Consider the following 25908-nt stretch of genomic DNA (forward strand, 5'->3'; position numbering starts at 1 on the left):
ACAGTGTGATAGTGACACGCACCAATGGAGTTGCAGCGCTCCACTTGATTGACACGCGTCTCGGGGGCGGGGAACCTGGAGTCCCGCCTACAGTTCCGCAGCTTGACGAACAGCCCCTTGTTGACGGGGCAGCGGAAATGGCGTTCCCCGAGGTAGCTGCCGTCTGTCCCCGCGCTCAGCTCGCTATCCTGGAGGAGTTAGTCAGAGTCAGAGCCATCTAATAGAAGAGTTAGGCCTCACTCACACCTTTACATCTAGCATACAACAATGTTGCATGGTAGATGTAAACAAAGGGTAAGTGTCATGGCCGCCCCAATGCATTTCCAATGGAAGTCACATTTTGACACAACATTTTTGTTGTACGGCTTTCGGCTGTGTTTCGACTGCCCCCCTCCCCCTCATACAACAAAAAAATTGTGTCAAACCATGTGACTCCCATTGGAAATGAATTGCGAGCATGCAACAGTCAACAAGTCTCATGCATCAGCTATAAAAACAATCTGTTGTGCAGGTGTGAGTGAAGCCTGCACTTCATGCAGCCTGGACTGAGCCAAGCTGGAGTTGGAAATACATTGTTTTCAACGAGGGTGGCGCAAACAAGAGCTATTTTAGGCATGTGTGCAACATGACAACTGTTTTAAAAGTATTGCACAGTAACAACTAAAGTCTCTGTGATGTTTATGTTGTACTATTACTACAAAACAATCTAAAATAAAGGGATTTAAGATCATTAAAGCTGGGCTGTTGCCAGGACTTGTCCCAGTTGGTTGTCCCCATTCTCAATAGTCTAGTCAAAAGGCTATGTAGGAGAGCCTCCATTGGACTGAAGCCCCATGAAGTGACCAATAGAAGTCTATGTAGGAGAGCCTCCATTGGACTGAAGCCCCATGAAGTGACCAATAGAAGTCTATGTAGGAGAGCAGCCATTGGACTGAAGCCAATATAAGTCTATGTAGGAGAGCCGCCATTGGACTGAAGCCAATAGAAGTCTATGTAGGAGAGCCGCCATTGGACTGAAGCCAATAGAAGTCAGAAGTCTATGTAGGAGAGCCTCCATTGGACTGAAGCCTATAGAAGTCTATGTAGGAGAGCCTCCATTGGACTGAAGCCTATAGAAGTCTATGTAGGAGAGCCTCCATTGGACTGAAGTCAATAGAAGTCTATGTAGGAGAGCCTCCATTGGACTGAAGCCAATAGAAGTCTATGTAGGAGAGCCTCCATTGGACTGAAGCCCCATGAAGTGACCAATAGAAGTCTATGTAGGAGAGCAGTTATTGGACTGAAGCCAATAGAAGTCTATGTAGGAGAGCCTCCATTGGACTGAAGCCAATAGAAGTCTAGGTAGGAGAGCCTCCATTGGACTGAAGCCAATAGAAGTCTATGTAGGAGAGCCTCCATTGGACTGAAGCCCCATGAAGTGACCAATAGAAGTCTATGTAGGAGAGCAGCCATTGGACTGAAGCCAATAGAAGTCTATGTAGGAGAGCCTCCATTGGACTGAAGCCAATATAAGTCTATGTAGGAGAGCCTCCATTGGACTGAAGTCAATAGAAGTCTATGTAGGAGAGCCTCCATTGGACTGAAGCCAATAGAAGTCTATGTAGGAGAGCCTCCATTGGACTGAAGCCAATAGAAGTCTATGTAGGAGAGCCTCCATTGGACTGAAGCCAATAGAAGTCTATGTAGGAGAGCCTCCATTGGACTGAAGCCAATAGAAGTCTATGTAGGAGAGCCTCCATTGGACTGAAGCCAATAGAAGTCTATGTAGGAGAGCCTCCATTGGACTGAAGCCAATAGAAGTCTATGTAGGAGAGCCTCCATTGGACTGAAGCCAATAGAAGTCTATGTAGGAGAGCCTCCATTGGACTGAAGCCAATAGAAGTCTATGTAGGAGAGCCTCCATTGGACTGAAGCCAATAGAAGTCTATGTAGGAGAGCCTCCATTGGACTGAAGCCAATAGAAGTCTATGTAGGAGAGCCGTCATTGGACTGAAGCCAATAGAAGTCTATGTAGGAGAGCCTCCATTGGACTGAAGCCCCATGAAGTGAACACAGTTTGCGTAACTCTGTCTATATCTAAGGCTCTGATCAGTTAATCACTCAGCTCTCTGTCCTGGTGGAAACGCGACGCATTGAGAGCTTGTAGATCTGATATTTTCAATAGATTTTCTACACATTTTGAACTTGTGAAATGGGACATTCTGCAACAGGAGTACTTTTACTTTTAGTGTTCTGCAAACATTATTTTCAACCAATCAGAGCTCACCAGCTCGATCCCGGCCACCAGCTCAGGAACCCCGCCGATCCTCCCGATCCAGCGAATCACTCCGAAAAGGGGCGGGTCATTCACCTCCACCATCGACCCCACCTCCAGGTCGTCGCCACCGCCGTTCTCCTCGGGGAAGTGGCCGCCGTTTCCCGCCGGCGAGTGCAGCGGAGAGGAGGGGGGAGGCGGTCCGTGCGTGCCGTTCGAGGGCCGCGATTGGTGGTGGTGGTTGTGGTGGTGATCCGTCGTCATCGTCGGAGGCGTGGCTTGTGGTTTGGGAGGCGGGAGTGGAGGAGGAGCCAGGGCGGCGGGCTTGGGCGGCGGCAGGGGGGGAGGAGGGGCTTTGAGGGCGTGTCTCTGCGCGGCGAGCTGAGGCGAGCCGAGCTGAGGAGGCATCAGGGCCACTCTGAGGTTGACGGGGACATGTGGGGACGGAGGGCTGGGTTTGGGGACGTGTTGTGGAGATGTAGCAGGGCTGGGTTTGGGGACATGCTGTGGAGACATAGGGCTGGGTTTGGGGATGGGAGGCAGCTGGACCACTAATCTGGGGTTGATTTGGCGAGCTTTGGATTCTGGAAGGACAACACAGAACAGTTCTAGGGGTTTATTTGCTGCCACGACACAATGTGTTTTTAAAGACCTTTTCAGCGCCGTACGAAGCCAACTCGAGTCGTGACAAATCAACAACAACAACAAACAAAATATTTTGGACCAAACAAACTATTACAAAGAATAAAAACATCAACAAAAACAACAAAAAAAGTGTTTTTTCCTTCTTTCTAATTCTTTGTTCGGCCCAAAACATCGTGTTTGTTGTCATGATTTGACAACAAGAGTTGTCTTTGTCCGCGGCGTAAACGTCTTTAAATAAATACTTTCTGAAAAGTCTATGAGGAAAATGAACGGGGAATTCTTTTTCCGGGTCTCTCGAGGGGGCGGGACTGCGACGCTCTATAAACGCTTGTCTATATCATTTTCTTTTTCAACTTATTGATTTTCAGGTCCTATAGTATATATATTTACCAGGGGACACCTTGGAGATGGGCAGCAGGTCTATATATATTTACCAGAGGACACCTTGGAGATGGGCAGCAGGTCTATCGTATATATGTATATATATATATATTTACCAGGGGACACCTTGGAGATGGGCAGCAGGTCTATATATATTTACCAGGGGACACCTTGGAGATGGGCAGCAGGTCTATATATATTTACCAGAGGACACCTTGGAGATGGGCAGCAGCTCTATATATATTTACCAGAGGACACCTTGGAGATGGGCAGCAGGTCTATATATATTTACCAGAGGACACCTTGGAGATGGGCAGCAGCTCTATATATATTTACCAGGGGACACCTTGGAGATGGTCAGCAGGTCTATATATATTTACCAGGGGACACCTTGGAGATGGGCAGCAGGTCTATATATATTTACCAGAGGACACCTTGGAGATGGGCAGCAGGTCTATATATATTTACCAGAGGACACCTTGGAGATGGGCAGCAGGTCTATATATATTTACCAGAGGACACCTTGGAGATGGGCAGCAGCTCTATATATATTTACCAGAGGACACCTTGGAGATGGGCAGCAGGTCTATATATATTTACCAGAGGACACCTTGGAGATGGGCAGCAGCTCTATATATATTTACCAGGGGACACCTTGGAGATGGTCAGCAGGTCTATATATATTTACCAGGGGACACCTTGGAGATGGGCAGCAGGTCTATATATATTTACCAGAGGACACCTTGGAGATGGGCAGCAGGTCTATATATATTTACCAGAGGACACCTTGGAGATGGGCAGCAGGTCTATATATATTTACCAGAGGACACCTTGGAGATGGGCAGCAGCTCTATATATATTTACCAGAGGACACCTTGGAGATGGGCAGCAGGTCTATATATATTTACCAGGGGACACCTTGGAGATGGTCAGCAGGTCTATATATATTTACCAGGGGACACCTTGGAGATGGGCAGCAGGTCTATATATATTTACCAGAGGACACCTTGGAGATGGGCAGCAGCTCTATCGTATATATATATGTATATATATATTTACCAGACGACGCCTTGGAGATGGTCAGCAGGTCTATATATATTTACCAGAGGACACCTTGGAGATGGGCAGCAGGTCTATATATATTTACCAGAGGACACCTTGGAGATGGTCAGCAGCTCTATCGTATATATATATATATATGTATATATATATTTACCAGACGACGCCTTGGCGATGGGCAGCAGCTCAATAGTATATATATATGTATATATATATTTACCAGACGACACCTTGGCGATGGGCAGCAGCACTCCGTACAGAGGAGAGGGCAGTATAGTATATATATATATATGTATGTATACTAGAATTTCGCGGGCCTTCGGCCCGCTCATCCCAGAGTTGCGTTGCCCCGCGTTGCGATACAGAAGTCCACAGATACAGAAGTCCACAGTGACACGCGTTGTATGCAGCTGTTTTGTGTTGCAGCGCGCGTGTAGTGTTGTTGTTGTTATCCATATATGCGCCTCGGTTCGTCCCGTTTGTTCCACGCCAGGTGTCGACGCAGTCGTTCGCGCAATTTTCTTATTATTTTAACTGTGTATGTAATGGCGGCTAGTAGCACACAAATTATTTTAGGAGCACGATGAAAAGTTATGTGTTTGAGGGCCCTCCTATATACAGCTTTAGTCCCCACACGTCTCAATATTTGCCATTGACAATGAGCAGAGAAATTAGGTCAAAATGCGGCTAAATATGACGTAAATTAAAATGTATTATATATATTATTATTTTTAATTGAATTTAAATACTTTACTTAGAAAAAAAACCTGGCAACCCGCACCCCGCGGTCATTTTCCGCTAACGTGAGCGGTGCTCCCTAGCCTGCTGGAGGGGTTCACATCATCCCATGCACCCTCGAGAGGAAAAAGAAGGAAAATAAATGCAGCCTTGAGCCTACCTACCAATGTGGTGTTGTGGAGCTTGATCACCTCCTCCTCCTCCTCCTTTCCCCAAATTGCCAATCCCAATAAATGCAAAAGTAGCCTAGTGTGAATACTTCCACAGCCTAATTACTAAAGGATAAACTATCAGTCTTCTCCGAAATCTGTCAATGTTTGTCAACTCAGCACGTGTTGACAACGCATTGTAAACAGAAGCCGTGTGTGTGTCACACCAAAAGTGGTGACCTATAGAATCCTGTACATAGAAGCATCACGCAATCGTCACCCCTACACAGCTGTCATGAATTAATGGTCTTGACTTGATTGCCTATGCGTGCAAGTTATATAGGGTGAAAACCGTGAAATGCACAGGCTCATCTTACATCGCTGCTGGCTGGCACTGCAGGCAACATGCAAATTTCCCAGAAAGTTTCAGGGCACACTACTTTGTCTAACAATGTGGATTATAGTTTGCTCACTTTTCTGCGGGTCATTTGAGAAAAAAGGTAAGGACTGGAAAGCTGTGTGTTTCTCTATCCCTTTCTCTCTGTGTCCCTCCCTGTGTGGGTCACGTGGTGGGCTTGGAGCAAATGGGAGAGGGAATGTAGTGTTGCCAGGTCCGCGTATTGTAAGCGAGTGGTAGTGTGTGTAAGTAGCGTGTTGAATGGAATTTTTTCTGTGCTTGTTTTCATAGACGTGGCAACAAATTAGGCGGGGGGTGTCGGTGCTTGTGGCGTGTTTGTGTTTATTATTGATATTGATATTGTTTGTGAGTCTGGACGGGAGCCGGCTTTAGTGGCAGTGCAATGACAATTTTTACGCGGGTGGCGTTGAGTGTGGGCGTGCGGCGCGACAGGAGGAGATAGCCGTGGATCGACGCGGAGGGTAAGTCTGTGACATCTTAGTGTGTTGTTGCAGTGTGTGTTGCTCCTGCTTCGGCGTCGGTACCCAGCGTGTCAGTGACGTAGTAGCTGGTGGCTTTGGGTATTGGGTTGCGTACATGTTTTCAATTGTATAATAGATATTTACCATGGGACACCTTAGCGATGGGCAGCAGCACTCCATACAGAGGAGAGGGCAGTATAGTATATATATATGTATGTATGTATATATTTACCAGGGGACACCTTGGGCAGCAGCTCAATAGTATATATATATATATATGTATATATATATTTACCAGGGGACACCTTAGCGATGGGCAGCAGCACTCCATACAGAGGAGAGGGCAGTATAGTATATATATATATGTATGTATATATTTACCATGGGACACCTTGGCGATGGGCAGCAGCACTCCATACAGAGGAGAGGGCAGTATAGTATATATATATATATATGTATGTATATATTTACCATGGGACACCTTGGCGATGGGCAGCAGCACTCCATACAGAGGAGAGGGCAGTATAGTATATATATATATATGTGTATGTATATATTTACCATGGGACACCTTGGCGATGGGCAGCAGCACTCCATACAGAGGAGAGGGCATGTGGCAGATCTTGTCTCCTCTGTAGAATCCATCCCAGTTCCCCTCGGGAGCATCCTGGAACACACAACAACGCTTACTGGAGCATTCTGAAGTGTATAACACTCTTAAAGTGGGGTCTGAGGACCCCCAGGGGTCCTTGAGGGACTTCCAGGGGGTCCCCTCCCCAGACAGCACAACCACATCATCATCATCACAGCTTGAATCTCTGCGTTAGAAAATTAATTGTTGATTTTGTCGACTAAAACATCCATCCCCGAAAACTTTTTCGTCGACTACCTTTTTTCACTGACGAAAACTAAATGGAAACTAAATGAAAACTAAGCTATGATGACTAAAACTAAGACTAAATGTATTGACAATTTCGTCAACAGATAAAAACTAGACGTTGTGGAAGGAGACGAGAGATCCAGTATTTTACACTTGGTTGCATGCTGAAAAGCTCACAACGCGTCGCAGCTTGTAGATCGGCTATTTTCAGCAAGTGTATAATCAGCCATTACGACGGCATCAAAACACACTTTAGTCGACTAAAATCTTATGACATTTAAACACTAAAACCAGGTGACCAAAATGTGACTGAAACCAAATGACAACTATTCAAAAGACTAAAACTAAAATCTAATTTTGCTGCCAAAATCAAAGAAATCAAACCCTCACCAGCAGGATTCCAACGAAGATGTTGTTGGAGATCCGGCCGGGCAGCGTGCCACAGTATCGAACCTCTCCGCCCTGGACGGTGTGCTCCAGGGGGAAGCACACCCTGTCGCCCTCCCGGAACAGGGGAGGCGAGCCGGGGCCCCCCCGGGCCTGGAAGGAGCCTGCAGGGCCCTGGGCAGGGCTGACACCATCATGGGGACATTTTAACACTCCTTATGGTCACATATTATATCCCTCTATAAAAATAAAAGCTCAATACTAACAGCCGGTCAGAAAGTGGATTCATGAATGTATGAATATAGACAATATTTTAGGCCAACTGCGTTTTGGGAATACCTCTGGGCTGTGATGGAGACGGAGTCCGCGGTACGGTTCAGAGGCTGCAGAGCGCTGCGATGCTGAGGGCTGCGGCCAGCGGGAGGCTGAGGCGGGTTCTGGTTCTGGCTCTGCTGGCTAGACCAGAGAACAGAACACAATACAATACTTGTTTTATTGGCAGTTCAGAATAAATCACAATATTGTCACCATGTTATTTTTAACCACCATTGAGAGCTGAGGTGGATTCTACAACGCCTTCTAGAATCTTCTAGATCATTCAACAGTTTTTCTAACACTTTCACATGAAGGTTTTTCTAGAAATGTGACCAGATTTGACTGAGAGCCTGCCATCGCGCAAATTACAGCTTTTCAAAATGAGTTAATAGCACAGGCAGACGCTTCACATACTAGAGCATGTCTGAAATAAGTGTCAGAGCTGAAATCGACATGTAAATATGAAATAAATGCCCAAACATGTAGCTAGGTGTAATGTTAGAGACCACAGAAGTGAACCTTTCAAGCCTGTTTTCTCAAATCGCTGTTTTCTGCAAGACATTATCTATAAGCCATATCTCCAAAACTGGTGGGTCAAACTGAACAACCAATATGTCAATTTGAAGCTATGATTCCCTGCTTTCATATGACATGAAAAAAGGAAAATTCAAAAAAATCCAATGGCAGTCCCTCAGTCAAATGTTGTCACAAATGTTCAAAAACAGCAGCTGTGCAGCTAAGCTCACGCTGCGTCTACTGACGGCTTTCACTTCTAGTGAGTTTTACTAGTTGACTAGTTTACTAGACCAGGGGTTCTCTTCTAGTGAGTTTTACTAGTTGACTAGTTTACTAGACCAGGGGTTCTCTTCTAGTGAGTTTTACTAGTTGACTAGTTTACTAGACCAGGGGTTCACTTCTAGTGAGTTTTACTAGTTGACTAGTTTACTAGACCAGGGGTTCTCTTCTAGTGAGTTTTACTAGTTGACTAGTTTACTAGACCAGGGGTTCTCTTCTAGTGAGTTTTACTAGTTGACTAGTTTACTAGACCAGGGGTTCACTTCTAGTGAGTTTTACTAGTTGACTAGTTTACTAGACCAGGGGTTCACTTCTAGTGAGTTTTACTAGTTGACTAGTTTACTAGACCAGGGGTTCTCTTCTAGTGAGTTTTACTAGTTGACTAGTTTACTAGACCAGGGGTTCACTTCTAGTGAGTTTTACTAGTTGACTAGACCAGGGGTTCTCTTCTAGTGAGTTTTACTAGTTGACTAGTTTACTAGACCAGGGGTTCACTTCTAGTGAGTTTTACTAGTTGACTAGTTTACTAGACCAGGGGTTCTCTTCTAGTGAGTTTTACTAGTTGACTAGTTTACTAGACCAGGGGTTCTCTTCTAGTGAGTTTTACTAGTTGACTAGTTTACTAGACCAGGGGTTCACTTCTAGTGAGTTTTACTAGTTGACTAGTTTACTAGACCAGGGGTTCTCTTCTAGTGAGTTTTACTAGTTGACTAGTTTACTAGACCAGGGGTTCTCTTCTAGTGAGTTTTACTAGTTGACTAGTTTACTAGACCAGGGGTTCACTTCTAGTGAGTTTTACTAGTTGACTAGTTTACTACACCAGGGGTTCTCTTCTAGTGAGTTTTACTAGTTGACTAGTTTACTAGACCAGGGGTTCTCTTCTAGTGAGCTTTACTAGTTGACTAGTTGACTAGACCAGGGGTTCTCAACCCGTGGGTCGCGACCCCTCGGGGGGGGGGGGGGGTCGCCAAATTATTTTGGGGGGTCCCCAAATATATATATATATATATTTTAATGCAACTGAATGGCTGAAAAATGGAAATGAAGAGTTTACATATAGTACACATAGTACATGCATACACCTTCCCTAATGATTATATCTGGTTTCAGTATTTATTTATGGTGTATTGTCTATTATTAAGGTTATTGTAGCAGTCAATTTATATTGGGGGTCGGGAGGGGGCGGGGCGGGGGTCCCGAGACGTTGCCAAAGCATTTCCGGGGGTCCCCGGCCAAAAACGCTGAGAACCCCTGTACTAGACGACTAGTCGACTAGTTGTTTAACTACCTATTATGTAAAATATATATATATATATAATGTACATATTTGTACATTTAAAAACTGTACGGTGACTATAATCTAGCTGATCTATAATCTATCTGATCTATAATCTATCTGATCTATAATCTATATTCTAGCTGATCTATAATCTATATTCTATCTGATCTATAATCTATATTCTACCTGATCTATAATCTATATTCTATCTGATCTATAATCTATATTCTATCTGATCTATAATCTATATTCTACCTGATCTATAATCTATATTCTACCTGATCTATAATCTATATTCTACCTGATCTATAATCTATATTCTACCTGATCTATAATCTATATTCTACCTGATCTATAATCTAGCATTCTATCTGATCTATAATCTATATTCTACCTGATCTATAATCTATATTCTACCTGATCTATAATCTATATTCTACCTGATCTATAATCTATATTCTACCTGATCTATAATCTAGCATTCTATCTGATCTATAATCTATATTCTACCTGATCTATAATCTATATTCTACCTGATCTATAATCTATATTCTGGCTGATCTACAATCTATATTCTAGCTGATCTATAATCTATATTCTAGCTGATCTATAATCTATATTCTACCTGATCTATAATCTATATTCTACCTGATCTATAATCTAGCTGATCTATAATCTATATTCTAGCTGATCTATATTCTAGCTGATCTATAATCTATATTCTAGCTGATCTATAATCTAGCTGATCTATATTCTATCTGATCTATAATCTAGATCTATATTCTATCTGATCTATAATATTCTAGCTGATCTTGAGGCCTACAAAAACGGGGAAAAAAACAAAACGCCTTTTTTTCTTTCTTCTTACTAGTCAACTAGTACCAACAAGGTCGACTAGTGGATTTACTAGTGGACTAGTTGCTTAACCCATCCTGGGCGGGAACCCCTTTTGGTGTTAGCATTATGTTATGCTTTAGCTATTGAAAAATAGCAGATCTACAAGCTCATAGCTCGCCACCGAGTGGCGCGCTACTAGCTTGTAGGTCTGCTATTTTTTTCGTAGAACGACTGACATAAACATAGCTTTTTCAGAAAACTGTCAGGATGTAGAAGACATTTTAAACTGTCAGGATGTAGAAGACATTTTAAACTGTCAGGATGTAGAAGACATTTTAAACTGTCAGGATGTAGAAGACATTTTAAACTATCAGGATGTAGAAGACATTTTAAACTGTCAGGATGTAGAAGACATTTTAAACTGTCAGGATGTAGAAGACATTTTAAACTGTCAGGATGTAGAAGACATTTTAAACTGTCAGGATGTAGAAGACATTTTAAACTGTCAGGATGTAGAAGACATTTTAAACTGTCAGGATGTAGAAGACATTTTAAACTGTCAGGATGTAGAAGACATTTTAAACTGTCAGGATGTAGAAGACATTTTAAACTGTCAGGATGTAGAAGACATTTTAAACTGTCAGGATGTAGAAGACATTTATAGAATCTGATCTCAGGTCAAAATGGGTTAAAGCCCTAGTCTACTGACGGTCCAGTACGATACCTGTGGTTGTTGTTAGCGGGGTAGCAGACCAGTACGATACCTGTGGTTGTTGTTAGCGGGGTAGCAGACCAGTACGATACCTGTGGTTGTTGTTAGCGGGGTAGCAGACCAGTACGATACCTGTGGTTGTTGTTAGCGGGGTAGCAGACCAGTACGATACCTGTGGTTGTTGTTAGCAGGGTAGCAGACCAGTACGATACCTGTGGTTGTTGTTAGCGGGGTAGCAGACCAGTACGATACCTGTGGTTGTTGTTAGCGGGGTAGCAGACCAGTACGATACCTGTGGTTGTTGTTAGCGGGGTAGCAGACCAGTACGATACCTGTGGTTGTTGTTAGCGGGGTAGCAGACCAGTACGATACCTGTGGTTGTTGTTAGCGGGGTAGCAGACCAGTACGATACCTGTGGTTGTTGTTAGCGGGGTAGCAGACCAGTACGATACCTGTGGTTGTTGTTAGCGGGGTAGCAGACCAGTACGATACCTGTGGTTGTTGTTAGCGGGGTAGCAGACCAGTACGATACCTGTGGTTGTTGTTAGCGGGGTAGCAGACCAGTACGATACCTGTGGTTGTTGTTAGCGGGGTAGCCGTTGCCATCGCTGCGGCGGGATTCTCGGGGCTCGCGGACGCGGTCGCCACTGGGGTCGCTGCGGCGTGATTCCCGGGGCTCGCCGCGGACACGCTCGTCCGACCACTGGCGCAGGTGGATGTGACTGACGGGGAGGAAGAGGGCCGAGGCCTCGGGGCAGTTGAACAGCTGGTAGCCCTTATAGGAGCCGTTACTGACCCCTCGCCCCACCGCTGAGCCCTGGGAGAGAGAGAGAGAGAGAGAGACGTTACTGAACCCTCGCACCACCGCTGAGCCCTGGGGGGGAGAGAGAGAGAGAGACGTTACTGACCCCTCGCCCCACCGCTGAGCCCTGGGGGGGAGAGAGAGAGAGAGCGCGAGAGAGAGAGAGAGAGAGAGAGAGAGAGAGAGAGAGAGAGAGAGAGAGAGAGAGAGAGAGAGAGAGAGAGAGTTGAAGTATGAGCTGCCTGATACATGACCAGCTCTGCAAGCTCTTACTTTGAGTTGGACTCCAAACAGAACACAGCTGATAAATGGAGAGCTCTTACTGTGAAAAGAGAGCTCTTACTTTGAGTTGGACTCCAAACAGCTTTGAAAAGAGAGCTCTTACTTTGAAAAGAGAGCTCTTACTTTGAGTTGGACTCCAAACAGAACACAGCTGATAAATAGAGATCTCTTACTGTGAAAAGAGAGCTCTTACTGTGAAAAGAGAGCTCTTACTTTGAGTTCGACTCCAAACAGCACACAGCTGCTTCCTCTGGTCACGGTACCTCTGTGTCTAAGCTCCGCCTCCGCCAGCTCGTCTGGTTGGCCGATCTGAGCCCAGAGGCGGGCCCCCAGGGGCACGGCAGCCAATTGCTGAAGCTTCCCAAGATCATCTTAAAAAAAATAAGAAGTTATTGAGCTTAAATGGACCCAGCCAACAGCCCAGCTTTAATGATCTTAAATCCCTTTATTTTAGATTGTTTTGTAGTAAAACTACAACATAAACATTACAGAGACTTTATTTTAGATTGTTTTGTAGTAATAGTACAACATAAACATTACAGAGACTTTAGTTGTAGTAATAGTACAACATAAACATTACAGAGACTTTAGTTGTCACTGTACAATATTTTTAACCCATTCTGGACGGGAACCCGTTTTGGTGTTTTAACTAAGCATTATGTGATACTCTAGCTATTTAAAAATAGCAGATCTACAAGCTCATAGCGCGCCACCGAGTGGCGCGCTATGAGCTTGTAGGTCTGCTATTTTTGAAAAATCGTAAAAATGCGGCACAAATCTTTGAATATATATTCTTTAATTAATAAAATGGCTGCCCTCGTTGAAAACAATGTATTTCCAACTCCAGCTGTCAGGCTGCATGAACAGCGCTCGGTTTCTGACCCCTCAATGTCCTAACTCTTCTATTAGATGGCTCTGAGTGACAGGTCCTTACGTAGCAGCAGGTTGAAGCGGGTTCCTGGGTGGGTGACGGGCTCCAGCAGACCACAGAGGTCACTGGGAACCTCCATCAGGAAATGTCTCTCTATCTTCACCATCAGACCGTTGTCGATGACCTGAGAGAGAGAGAGACACACACACACTATGAAGTTATTTAATGTACTGTAAATCTATGGGAAAGTTGAATCTGCAACACAATTTTATCCACTTTTGAAGCCATCAGGCTGAGGCTCTGAGCCACAGAAACATCTGTGGCTCGTAGAGCTTGAGCTTGAGCAGAGCTTGTAGATCTGCCATTTCTGAAAAATCATGAAAATGTGGTGCAAATCTTTCAATATATATTCTGTGTGAACGTTTTTAACTCAAATCTTTGCTTCTGGCAAGTTCTGGGGGGGGGGGGGGGGGGGGGCCTGGAACAACACATTTTCAGATGGGGGTCATGTACCTTCACCCAGACCTCCAGTCTGTCCACAGACTCTTACCTTCACCCAGACCTCCAGTCATGTCCACAGACTCTTACCTTCACCCAGACCTCCAGTCTGCCCTTAGAGCCTTACCTTCACCCAGACCTCCAGTCTGCCCTTAGAGCCTTACCTTCACCCAGACCTCCAGTCTGCCCACAGAGCCTTACCTTCACCCAGACCTCCAGTCTGCCCACAGACTCTTACCTTCACCCAGACCTCCAGTCTGCCCACAGAGTCAGGCATCTCCAGACACATGTGACCCTGCTCCAGGCGGATGGGTTCTTCCAGATGGTCCTGGACCTTGAGGTCGCTGGTGATCAGGAACATCCTGAGGGACCGCCGTCTCTGGTGGGGGGCGTGGTCACGGTGGGCCCCTGACATCCTGGTTGGTGGTGTGTGTGTGTGTGTGTGTGTGTGTGTGTGTGTGTGTGTGTGTGTGTGTGTGTCAAAGAAAATGATAGTGCTTCATTTTCTTTCTATCTGAAACAAGAAAAAAAAAAAAAAAGTTATTTTGAAATGTATTTTAAAAGTGTGTGTGTGTGTGTACCAAGTAGACAGCTAGACCAACTGCACATGTAATGCACATTTAAATAGTCTTGAGAAAACAAATGCTGCTATTTGTCCCAAAGTGACTGCAAAAAAATGCTGCTATTTGTTTAAATAAAAGCTTTATACCCTGTTATAACATGTACATAATGATGCAATGTGACATGTTTACACAATGCTGTACCTCCAACTGTATATACTTTATGTTTACACAATGCTGTACCTCCAACTGTATATACTTTGTTTACACAATGCTGTACCTCCTCCAACTGTATATACTTTATGTTTACACAATGCTGTACCTCCAACTGTATATACTTTGTTTACACAATGCTGTACCTCCAACTGTATATACTTTATGTTTACACAATGCTGTACCTCCAACTGTATATACTTTGTTTACACAATGCTGTACCTCCTCCAACTGTAACTGACACTTGCATTGGCAACATAAACCTATGTTCTCTCATGCCAATAAAGCTCCATTTAATTAAATTGAGAGTGTGTGTGTGTGTGTGTGTGTGTGTGTGTGTGTGTGTGTGTGTGTGTGTACACAACTCAATACAAAGACTGTTAACTGTGAGTGGACGACCGACGCCATAAAGCATTACACCTTTTTACAAGAGGGTCCACCTTGTTCAATTCATCAAAACATTTAGAGATGAATTTAGAGATGAATGATTTACTCTATATAGCCAAAAACAGGAAATCATCATAAAGGAGGTAAAAAGGGGGGGGTGGGGGGGGGGGGGACATATACAGTGAGGGGGAAAGCAGTTGAGTCAAGGGATTCGCATGTCTTAATGACTGTTGGTAGGGCGTTCCACATTTTTGTGCCACACTCATAACATTAACAAGTGTCTGTCTGTCTGTACTCTGTAGCACGTTGACTGTAACATACTTTATGTCCTTTAATGTTATGGTTATTTGGGGTGAAAAGTTAATAATAATAATAAACAAAGCCACGGGTGTCATTGCAATAACCTAATAATAACAATAGTGTACTTACCAATAAGTTGATGGTGTCTGAGAAGAGTTTCTACTGATCCGTCAACACATTTAATAATAGTAATAATAGTAATAATACTAGTTAACTTACTGTCTATGAGGAGGTAGTGCCATAGTAGTAGTAGTAGTAGTATTCTAGGTAGTATTAGTATAGTATTAAAGTACCACAGAACTTCCACTGCTCCGTCAACACACGTATTTAATAACATTGGACCAAAGCAGGAAGCAGCAGAATGGCACGTGCGCCGACCAATGGGGAGTCGGGAAAGTTCCACGTCCCATAGATGGCATGTGCGCCGACCAATGGGGAGTCGGGAAAGTTCCCCGTCCCCATAGCCCGAAAGGATTGTCGGTTGTTGATTGGTTGGTTGGCCGGCCGGGTGGTGGTGGGTTGTCGTGGCAACCAGCTGGAGTTGAGTTCACCTGGATGGGTTCAGAAATGACCCAGACCCAGACCCAGACCTCCAAGAAACTAGGTTTGCGGATCAACGTTACGTTACAACAGGGTCTGCTGACTGAGCTACAGTTTATGGGTCTATGGCGAGTCTATGGGTGAGTTTAATCTACAGTACTATATGATAGTAAATGTTATGATGAATTGAACAAGGTGGACCCTCTTGTAAACAAGTGTAATGCTTTATGGTCTCGTCCACTCACAGTTAACAGTTTTTTGAGTGGTGCAACCACTCCAAGGAACAGCAATGTCCGTGGTCAACTATGTTTGTGTGTGACTATGAGCACCAGTACCAAAAGTGGCGCTGTTGTGCCAGAAACGGAGAGAGAGAGATAGTGCTGCACTGTTGCCTGCTAATGAGAGAGAGAGAGAGAGGGGGGGGGGGGGGATTTGCACCACTCAGTTCACACGGGTGTGATTTTTTTGTATTGAGTTGTGCTTGAAATGTACTGCAAACTGTTAATACATACTTCAATCAATCAACCAATCAATCAATCAATCAATCAATTTGATTGATTGAAATATTTATTAACAGTTTGCAGAATTACAGTACTACATTTCAGCACAAACTCAATACAAAGGCTGTTAACTGTGAGTGGACGACCCAATTAAGCATTACACTTGTTTACAAGAGGGTCCACCATGTTCAATTCATCAAAACATTTAGAGACGTACAAATAGACACTTCTATAGACAAAGAACAGAACAGGAATTCATCATAAAGGAGGTAAAAAGGGAAAAGAAACATATACAGTGAGGGGAAAAGGGGTTGGACAGTACAGTACTGCCTATCTACAGTAGGCTACTATGATAGTAAATGTTCTAATGAAATGAACATGGTGGACCCTCTTGTAAACAAGTGTGATGGTTTATGGTGTCGTCCACTCACAGTTAACAACAGTCTTTGTATTGAGTTGTGCTTGAAATGTACTGTAATTCTGCAAACTGTTAATAAATACTTCAATCAATCAATCAATAGCTATAAGCTACTATGACTTGTTTATATTCAGTTTTAGTTCTGCCCATGGCCCAGATCCTCCTCCCACTCATCAGTGTACTTAAAGGACCACTTCACCACTTTTCAACCTATCTTCATATAATTGGTCCTCACTAATGTTCATGATAAAATACCACACATTTTGTTTCTACTCAGTCTGTGTCTCATAGGAGGGCTGTGGGCGGTTCAGAAACCAGTCTGTGTCTCATAGGAGGGCTGTGGGCAGTTCAGAAACCAGTCTGTGTCTCATAGGAGGGCTGTGGGCAGTTCAGAAACCAGTCTGTGTCTCATAGGAGGGCTGTGGGCAGTTCAGAAACCAGTCTGTGTCTCATAGGAGGGATGTGGGCAGTTCAGAAACCAGTCTGTGTCTCGAGGGCTGTGGGCAGTTCAGAAACCAGTCTGTGTCTCATGGGAGGGCTGTGGGCAGTTCAGAAACCAGTCTGTGTCTCATAGGAGGACTGTGGGCAGTTCAGACACCAGTCTGTGTCTCATAAGAGGGCTGTGGGTAGTTCAGAAACCAGTCTGTGTCACATAGGAGGGCTGTGGGCAGTTCAGAAACCACTCTGTGTCACATAGGAGGGCTGTGGGCAGTTCAGAAACCAGTCTGTCTCATAGGAGGGATGTGGGCAGTTAAGAAACCACTCTGTTTCACATAGAAGGGCTGTGGGCAGTTCAGAAACCAGTCTGTCTCATAGGAGGGCTGTGGGCAGTTCAGAAACCAGTCTGTGTCTCATAGGAGGGATGTGGGCAGTTCAGAAACCAGTCTGTGTCTCGAGGGCTGTGGGCAGTTCAGAAACCAGTCTGTGTCTCATGGGAGGGCTGTGGGCAGTTCAGAAACCAGTCTGTGTCTCATGGGAGGGATGTGGGCAGTTCAGAAACCAGTCTGTGTCTCATAGGAGGGCTGTGGGCAGTTCAGACACAAGTCTGTGTCTCATAGGAGGGCTGTGGGTAGTTCAGAAACCAGTCTGTCTCATAGGAGGGCTGTGGGCAGTTCAGAAACCAGTCTGTGTCTCATAGGAGGGCTGTGGGCAGTTCAGAAACCAGTCTGTGTCTCATAGGAGGGATGTGGGCAGTTCAGAAACCAGTCTGTCTCGAGGGCTGTGGGCAGTTCAGAAACCAGTCTGTGTCTCATGGGAGGGCTGTGGGCAGTTCAGAAACCAGTCTGTGTCTCATGGGAGGGCTGTGGGCAGTTCAGAAACCAGTCTGTGTCTCATAGGAGGGCTGTGGGCAGTTCAGACACCAGTCTGTGTCTCATAGGAGGGCTGTGGGTAGTTCAGAAACCAGTCTGTGTCACATAGGAGGGCTGTGGGCAGTTCAGAAACCACTCTGTCACAAAGGAGGGCTGTGGGCAGTTCAGAAACCAGTCTGTGTCTCATAGCAGGGATGTGGGCAGTTCAGAAACCACTCTGTCTCATAGGAGGGCTGTGGGCAGTTCAGAAACCAGTCTGTGTCTCATAGGAGGGCTGTGGGCAGTTCAGAAACCAGTTTGTGTCTCATAGGAGGGATGTGGGCAGTTCAGAAACCAGTCTGTGTCTCGAGGGCTGTGGGCAGTTCAGAAACCAGTCTGTGTCTCATGGGAGGGCTGTGGGCAGTTCAGAAACCAGTCTGTGTCTCATGGGAGGGCTGTGGGCAGTTCAGAAACCAGTCTGTGTCTCATAGGAGGGCTGTGGGCAGTTCAGACACCAGTCTGTGTCTCATAGGAGGGCTGTGGGTAGTTCAGAAACCAGTCTGTGTCACATAGGAGGGCTGTGGGCAGTTCAGAAACCACTCTGTCACATAGGAGGGCTGTGGGCAGTTCAGAAACCAGTCTGTGTCTCATAGGAGGGATGTGGGCAGTTCAGAAACCACTCTGTTTCACATAGAAGGGCTGTGGGCAGTTCAGAAACCAGTCTGTCTCATAGGAGGGCTGTGGGCAGTTCAGAAACCAGTCTGTGTCTCATATGAGGGATGTGGGCAGTTCAGAAACCAGTCTGTGTCTCGAGGGCTGTGGGCAGTTCAGAAACCACTCTGTTTCACATAGAAGGGCTGTGGGCAGTTCAGAAACCAGTCTGTGTCTCATGGGAGGGATGTGGGCAGTTCAGAAACCACTCTGTTTCACATAGAAGGGCTGTGGGCAGTTCAGAAACCAGTCTGTCTCATAGGAGGGCTGTAGGCAGTTCAGAAACCAGTCTGTGTCTCATAGGAGGGATGTGGGCAGTTCAGAAACCACTCTGTTTCACATAGAAGGGCTGTGGGCAGTTCAGAAACCAGTCTGTCTCATAGGAGGGCTGTGGGCAGTTCAGAAACCAGTCTGTGTCTCATAGGAGGGATGTGGGCAGTTCAGAAACCAGTCTGTGTCTCGAGGGCTGTGGGCAGTTCAGAAACCAGTCTGTGTCTCATGGGAGGGCTGTGGGCAGTTCAGAAACCAGTCTGTGTCTCATGGGAGGGCTGTGGGCAGTTCAGAAACCAGTCTGTGTCTCATAGGAGGGCTGTGGGCAGTTCAGACACAAGTCTGTGTCTCATAGGAGGGCTGTGGGTAGTTCAGAAACCAGTCTGTGTCACATAGGAGGGCTGTGGGCAGTTCAGAAACCACTCTGTGTCACATAGGAGGGCTGTGGGCAGTTCAGAAACCAGTCTGTGTCACATAGGAGGGCTGTGGGCAGTTCAGAAACCACTCTGTGTCACATAGGAGGGCTGTGGGCAGTTCAGAAACCAGTCTGTGTCTCATAGGAGGGCTGTGGGCAGTTCAGAAACCACTCTGTTTCACATAGGAGGGCTGTGGGTAGTTCAGAAACCAGTCTGTGAGGACTGTGGGCAGTTCAGAAACCCGTCTGTGTCTCATAGGAGGGATGTGGGCAGTTCAGAAACCACTCTGTCACATAGGAGGGCTGTGGGCAGTTCAGAAACCAGTCTGTCTCACAGGAGGGCTGTGGGCAGTTCAGAAACCAGTCTGTGTCTCATAGGAGGGCTGTGGGCAGTTCAGACTAACCTGACTCCGCCAGATGGGGCAGCAGAGACTCTCTGCTGCCCCATCTGGCGGAGTCAGGTTAAGTTCAGACACAAGTCTGTGTCTCATAGGAGGGCTGTGGGCAGTTCAGAAACCAGTCTGTGTCTCATAGGAGGGCTGTGGGCAGTTCAGAAACCAGTTTGTGTCTCATAGGAGGGATGTGGGCAGTTCAGAAACCAGTCTGTGTCTCGAGGGCTGTGGGCAGTTCAGAAACCAGTCTGTGTCTCATGGGAGGGCTGTGGGCAGTTCAGAAACCAGTCTGTGTCTCATGGGAGGGCTGTGGGCAGTTCAGAAACCAGTCTGTGTCTCATAGGAGGGCTGTGGGCAGTTCAGACACCAGTCTGTGTCTCATAGGAGGGCTGTGGGTAGTTCAGAAACCAGTCTGTGTCACATAGGAGGGCTGTGGGCAGTTCAGAAACCACTCTGTCACATAGGAGGGCTGTGGGCAGTTCAGAAACCAGTCTGTGTCTCATAGGAGGGATGTGGGCAGTTCAGAAACCACTCTGTTTCACATAGAAGGGCTGTGGGCAGTTCAGAAACCAGTCTGTCTCATAGGAGGGCTGTGGGCAGTTCAGAAACCAGTCTGTGTCTCATATGAGGGATGTGGGCAGTTCAGAAACCAGTCTGTGTCTCGAGGGCTGTGGGCAGTTCAGAAACCACTCTGTTTCACATAGAAGGGCTGTGGGCAGTTCAGAAACCAGTCTGTGTCTCATGGGAGGGATGTGGGCAGTTCAGAAACCACTCTGTTTCACATAGAAGGGCTGTGGGCAGTTCAGAAACCAGTCTGTCTCATAGGAGGGCTGTAGGCAGTTCAGAAACCAGTCTGTGTCTCATAGGAGGGATGTGGGCAGTTCAGAAACCACTCTGTTTCACATAGAAGGGCTGTGGGCAGTTCAGAAACCAGTCTGTCTCATAGGAGGGCTGTGGGCAGTTCAGAAACCAGTCTGTGTCTCATAGGAGGGATGTGGGCAGTTCAGAAACCAGTCTGTGTCTCGAGGGCTGTGGGCAGTTCAGAAACCAGTCTGTGTCTCATGGGAGGGCTGTGGGCAGTTCAGAAACCAGTCTGTGTCTCATGGGAGGGCTGTGGGCAGTTCAGAAACCAGTCTGTGTCTCATAGGAGGGCTGTGGGCAGTTCAGACACAAGTCTGTGTCTCATAGGAGGGCTGTGGGTAGTTCAGAAACCAGTCTGTGTCACATAGGAGGGCTGTGGGCAGTTCAGAAACCACTCTGTGTCACATAGGAGGGCTGTGGGCAGTTCAGAAACCAGTCTGTGTCACATAGGAGGGCTGTGGGCAGTTCAGAAACCACTCTGTGTCACATAGGAGGGCTGTGGGCAGTTCAGAAACCAGTCTGTGTCTCATAGGAGGGCTGTGGGCAGTTCAGAAACCACTCTGTTTCACATAGGAGGGCTGTGGGTAGTTCAGAAACCAGTCTGTGAGGACTGTGGGCAGTTCAGAAACCCGTCTGTGTCTCATAGGAGGGATGTGGGCAGTTCAGAAACCACTCTGTCACATAGGAGGGCTGTGGGCAGTTCAGAAACCAGTCTGTCTCACAGGAGGGCTGTGGGCAGTTCAGAAACCAGTCTGTGTCTCATAGGAGGGCTGTGGGCAGTTCAGACTAACCTGACTCCGCCAGATGGGGCAGCAGAGACTCTCTGCTGCCCCATCTGGCGGAGTCAGGTTAAGTTCAGACACAAGTCTGTGTCTCATAGGAGGGCTGTGGGTAGTTCAGAAACCAGTCTGTGTCACATAGGAGGGCTGTGGGCAGTTCAGAAACCACTCTGTGTCACATAGGAGGGCTGTGGGCAGTTCAGAAACCAGTCTGTGAGGACTGTGGGCAGTTCAGAAACCTGTCTGTGTCTAGGGCTGTGGGCAGTTCAGAAACCAGTCTGTGTCTCATAGGAGGGCTGTGGGCAGTTCAGAAACCAGTCTGTGTCTGTGGGCAGTTCAGAAACCAGTCTGTGTCTCATAGGAGGGCTGTGGGCAGTTCAGAAACCAGTCTGTGTCTCATAGGAGGGCTGTGGGCAGTTCAGAAACCAGTCTGTGTCACATAGGAAGGCTGTGGGCAGTTCAGAAACCACTCTGTGTCACATAGGAGGGCTGTGGGCAGTTCAGAAACCCGCCTGTGTGTCATAGGAGGGCTGTGGGCAGTTCAGAAACCACTCTGTCACATAGGAGGGCTGTGGGCAGTTCAGAAACCAGTCTGTGTCTCATGAGAGGGCTGTGGGCAGTTCAGAAACCAGTCTGTGTCTCATGGGAGGGCTGTGGGCAGTTCAGAAACCAGTCTGTGTCTCATAGGAGGGCTGTGGGCAGTTCAGACACCAGTCTGTGTCTCATAGGAGGGCTGTGGGTAGTTCAGAAACCAGTCTGTGTCACATAGGAGGGCTGTGGGCAGTTCAGAAACCACTCTGTGTCACATAGGAGGGCTGTGGGCAGTTCAGAAACCAGTCTGTGTCTCATAGGAGGGATGTGGGCAGTTCAGAAACCACTCTGTTTCACATAGAAGGGCTGTGGGCAGTTCAGAAACCAGTCTGTCTCATAGGAGGGCTGTGGGCAGTTCAGAAACCAGTCTGTGTCTCATAGGAGGGATGTGGGCAGTTCAGAAACCAGTCTGTGTCTCGAGGGCTGTGGGCAGTTCAGAAACCACTCTGTTTCACATAGAAGGGCTGTGGGCAGTTCAGAAACCAGTCTGTGTCTCATGGGAGGGATGTGGGCAGTTCAGAAACCACTCTGTTTCACATAGAAGGGCTGTGGGCAGTTCAGAAACCAGTCTGTCTCATAGGAGGGCTGTGGGCAGTTCAGAAACCAGTCTGTGTCACATAGGAGGGCTTTGGGCAGTTCAGAAACCACTCTGTGTCACATAGGAGGGCTGTGGGCAGTTCAGAAACCAGTCTGTGTCTCATAGGAGGGCTGTGGGCGGTTCAGAAACCAGTCTGTGTCTCATAGGAGGGCTGTGGGCAGTTCAGAAACCAGTCTGTGTCTCATAGGAGGGCTGTGGGCAGTTCAGAAACCAGTCTGTGTCTCATAGGAGGGCTGTGGGCAGTTCAGAAACCAGTCTGTGTCTCATAGGAGGGCTGTGGGCAGTTCAGAAACCAGTCTGTGTCTCATAGGAGGGATGTGGATGTCCCTGTCCCTGTCCCTGTCTCTGTCTCTGTCTCTGTCCCTGTCCCTGTCCCTGTCTCTGTCCCTGTCCCTGTCTCTGTCTCTGTCTCTGTCTCTGTCTCTGTCCCTGTCCCTGTCCCTGTCCCTGTCTCTGTCCCTCTCTCTGTCCCTGTCCCTGTCCCTGTCTCTGTCTCTGTCCCTGTCCCTGTCTCTGTCTCTGTCTCTGTGTCTGTCCCTGTGTATACGTGTATGTCGTTTTTCATCGCTAGAAATGCCAAAACGTGACGATGCGCGTTTTTCATCGCTAGAAAGGTCAAAACGCCACGATGCACTTTTTTGACCTTTTGACCTTTGACCTTTCATCGCTAGAAAGGTCAAAACGCCACGATGCGCTTTTTTCATCGCTAGAAAGGTCAAATCGCCACGATGCGCTTTTTCCACATTTTGACCTTTGACCTTTTGTTGACATTTGACCTTTTGACCTTTGACCTTTCATCACTAGAAAGGTCAAAACGCCACGATGCGCTTTTTTCACCTTTTGACCTTTGACCTTTTGTTCACCTTTTGACCTTTGACCTTTCATCGCTAGAAAGGTCAAATCGCCACGATGCGCTTTTTTCACCTTTTGACCTTTTGTTCACCTTTTGACCTTTGACCTTTTAACCTTTGACCTTTCATCGCTAGAAAGGTCAAAACCCCACAATGCACTTTTTCACCTTTTGACCTTTGACCTTTTGACCTTTCACCTTTTGACCTTTGACCTTTCATCGCTAGAAAGGTCAAAACGCCACGATGCGCTTTTTTCATCGCTAGAAAGGTCAAAACGCCACGATGCGCTTTTTTACATCGCTAGAAAGGTTAAAACGCTAGAAAGGTCAAATCGCTAGAAAGGTCAAAATGTCAAAAGGTCAAAAGGTCAAAGGTCAAAATGCTAGAAAGGTCAAAAATCACTAGAAAGGTCAAAACGCCACGATGCGCTTTTTTCATCGCTAGAAAGGTCAAAACGCTAGAAAGGTCAAATCGCTAGAAAGGTCAAAATGTCAAAAGGTCAAAGGTCAAAATGCTAGAAAGGTCAAAAATCACTAGAAAGGTCAAAACGCCACGATGCGCTTTTTTCATCGCTAGAAAGGTCAAAACGCTAGAAAGGTCAAATCGCTAGAAAGGTCAAAATGTCAAAAGGTCAAAGGTCAAAATGCTAGAAAGGTCAAAACGCCACGATGCGCTTTTTTCATCGCTAGAAAGGTCAAAACGCTAGAAAGGTCAAATCGCTAGAAAGGTCAAAAGGTCAAAAGGTCAAAATGCTAGAAAGGTCAAAAATCACTAGAAAGGTCAAAACGCCACGATGCGCTTTTTTCATCGCTAGAAAGGTCAAAACGCTAGAAAGGTCAAATCGCTGGAAAGGTCAAAATGTCAAAAGGTCAAAAGGTCAAAGGTCAAAATGCTAGAAAGGTCAAAAATCACTAGAAAGGTCAAAACGCCACGATGCGCTTTTTTCATCGCTAGAAAGGTCAAAACGCTAGAAAGGTCAAATCGCTAGAAAGGTCAAAATGTCAAAAGGTCAAAGGTCAAAATGCTAGAAAGGTCAAAAATCACTAGAAAGGTCAAAACGCCACGATGCGCTTTTTTCATCGCTAGAAAGGTCAAAACGCTAGAAAGGTCAAATCGCTAGAAAGGTCAAAATGTCAAAATGTCAAAAGGTCAAAGGTCAAAATGCTAGAAAGGTCAAAAAGCACTAGAAAGGTCAAAACGCCACGATGCGCTTTTTTCATCGCTAGAAAGGTCAAAACGCTAGAAAGGTCAAATGGCTAGAAAGGTCAAAATGTCAAAAGGTCAAAGGTCAAAATGCTAGAAAGGTCAAAAATCACTAGAAAGGTCAAAACGCCACGATGCGCTTTTTTCATCGCTAGAAAGGTCAAAACGCTAGAAAGGTCAAATCGCTAGAAAGGTCAAAATGTCAAAAGGTCAAAAGGTCAAAGGTCAAAATGCTAGAAAGGTCAAAAATCACTAGAAAGGTCAAAACGCCACGATGCGCTTTTTTCATCGCTAGAAAGGTCAAAACGCTAGAAAGGTCAAATCGCTAGAAAGGTCAAAAGGTCAAAGGTCAAAATGCTAGAAAGGTCAAAAATCACTAGAAAGGTCAAAACGCCACGATGCGCTTTTTTCATCGCTAGAAAGGTCAAAACGCTAGAAAGGTCAAATCGCTAGAATGGTCAAAATGTCAAAAGGTCAAAGGTCAAAATGCTAGAAAGGTCAAAAATCACTAGAAAGGTCAAAACGCCACGATGCGCTTTTTTCATCGCTAGAAAGGTCAAAACGCTAGAAAGGTCAAATCGCTAGAAAGGTCAAAAGGTCAAAGGTCAAAATGCTAGAGAGGTCAAAAATCACTAGAAAGGTCAAAAATCACTAGAAAGGTCAAAACGCCACGATGCACTTTTTTCATCGCTAGAAAGGTCAAAACGCTAGAAAGGTCAAATCGCTAGAATGGTCAAAAGGTCAAAGGTCAAAATGCTAGAAAGGTCAAAAATCACTAGAAAGGTCAAAACGCCACGATGCGCTTTTTTCATCGCTAGAAAGGTCAAAACGCTAGAAAGGTCAAATCGCTAGAAAGGTCAAAATGTCAAAAGGTCAAAGGTCAAAATGCTAGAAAGGTCAAAAATCACTAGAAAGGTCAAAACGCCACGATGCCCTTTTTTCATCGCTAGAAAGGTCAAAACGCTAGAAAGGTCAAATCGCTAGAAAGGTCAAAAGGTCAAAGGTCAAAATGCTAGAAAGGTCAAAAATCACTAGAAAGGTCAAAACGCCACGATGCGCTTTTTTCATCGCTAGAAAGGTCAAAACGCTAGAAAGGTCAAATCGCTAGAAAGGTCAAAAGGTCAAAAGGTCAAAAGGTCAAGGTCAAAATGCTAGAAAGGTCAAAAATCACTAGAAAGGTCAAAACGCCACGATGCGCTTTTTTCATCGCTAGAAAGGTCAAAACGCTAGAAAGGTCAAATGGCTAGAAAGGTCAAAATGTCAAAAG

The 25908-nt window shown here is 45.9% G+C and overlaps 1 protein-coding gene across 1 annotated transcript in view; it reads right to left on the minus strand.

Moving 5' to 3' along the window:
- Window positions 1–15444, minus strand: part of LOC306928743 (ubiquitin carboxyl-terminal hydrolase CYLD-like) — an 18420-nt gene extending 2976 nt beyond the window's left edge. The window contains exons 1-10 of the mRNA XM_079509015.1: window positions 15353–15444; window positions 14002–14277; window positions 13329–13449; window positions 12608–12765; window positions 11883–12127; window positions 7712–7828; window positions 7376–7556; window positions 6667–6772; window positions 2267–2838; window positions 23–188 (exon numbers count right to left, since the gene is read on the minus strand). Of these exons, the coding sequence (XP_079365141.1) occupies window positions 23–188; window positions 2267–2838; window positions 6667–6772; window positions 7376–7556; window positions 7712–7828; window positions 11883–12127; window positions 12608–12765; window positions 13329–13449; window positions 14002–14178 (1843 nt within the window). The 5' untranslated portion in view covers window positions 14179–14277; window positions 15353–15444. The remainder of the gene's footprint in view (window positions 1–22; window positions 189–2266; window positions 2839–6666; window positions 6773–7375; window positions 7557–7711; window positions 7829–11882; window positions 12128–12607; window positions 12766–13328; window positions 13450–14001; window positions 14278–15352) is intronic.
- Window positions 15445–25908: the final 10464 nt, after the last annotated feature.

This window comes from Electrona antarctica, assembly GCF_951216825.1.
Source record: "Electrona antarctica genome assembly, chromosome: 8".
In the NCBI taxonomy this organism is placed as follows: Eukaryota; Metazoa; Chordata; class Actinopteri; order Myctophiformes; family Myctophidae; genus Electrona; species Electrona antarctica.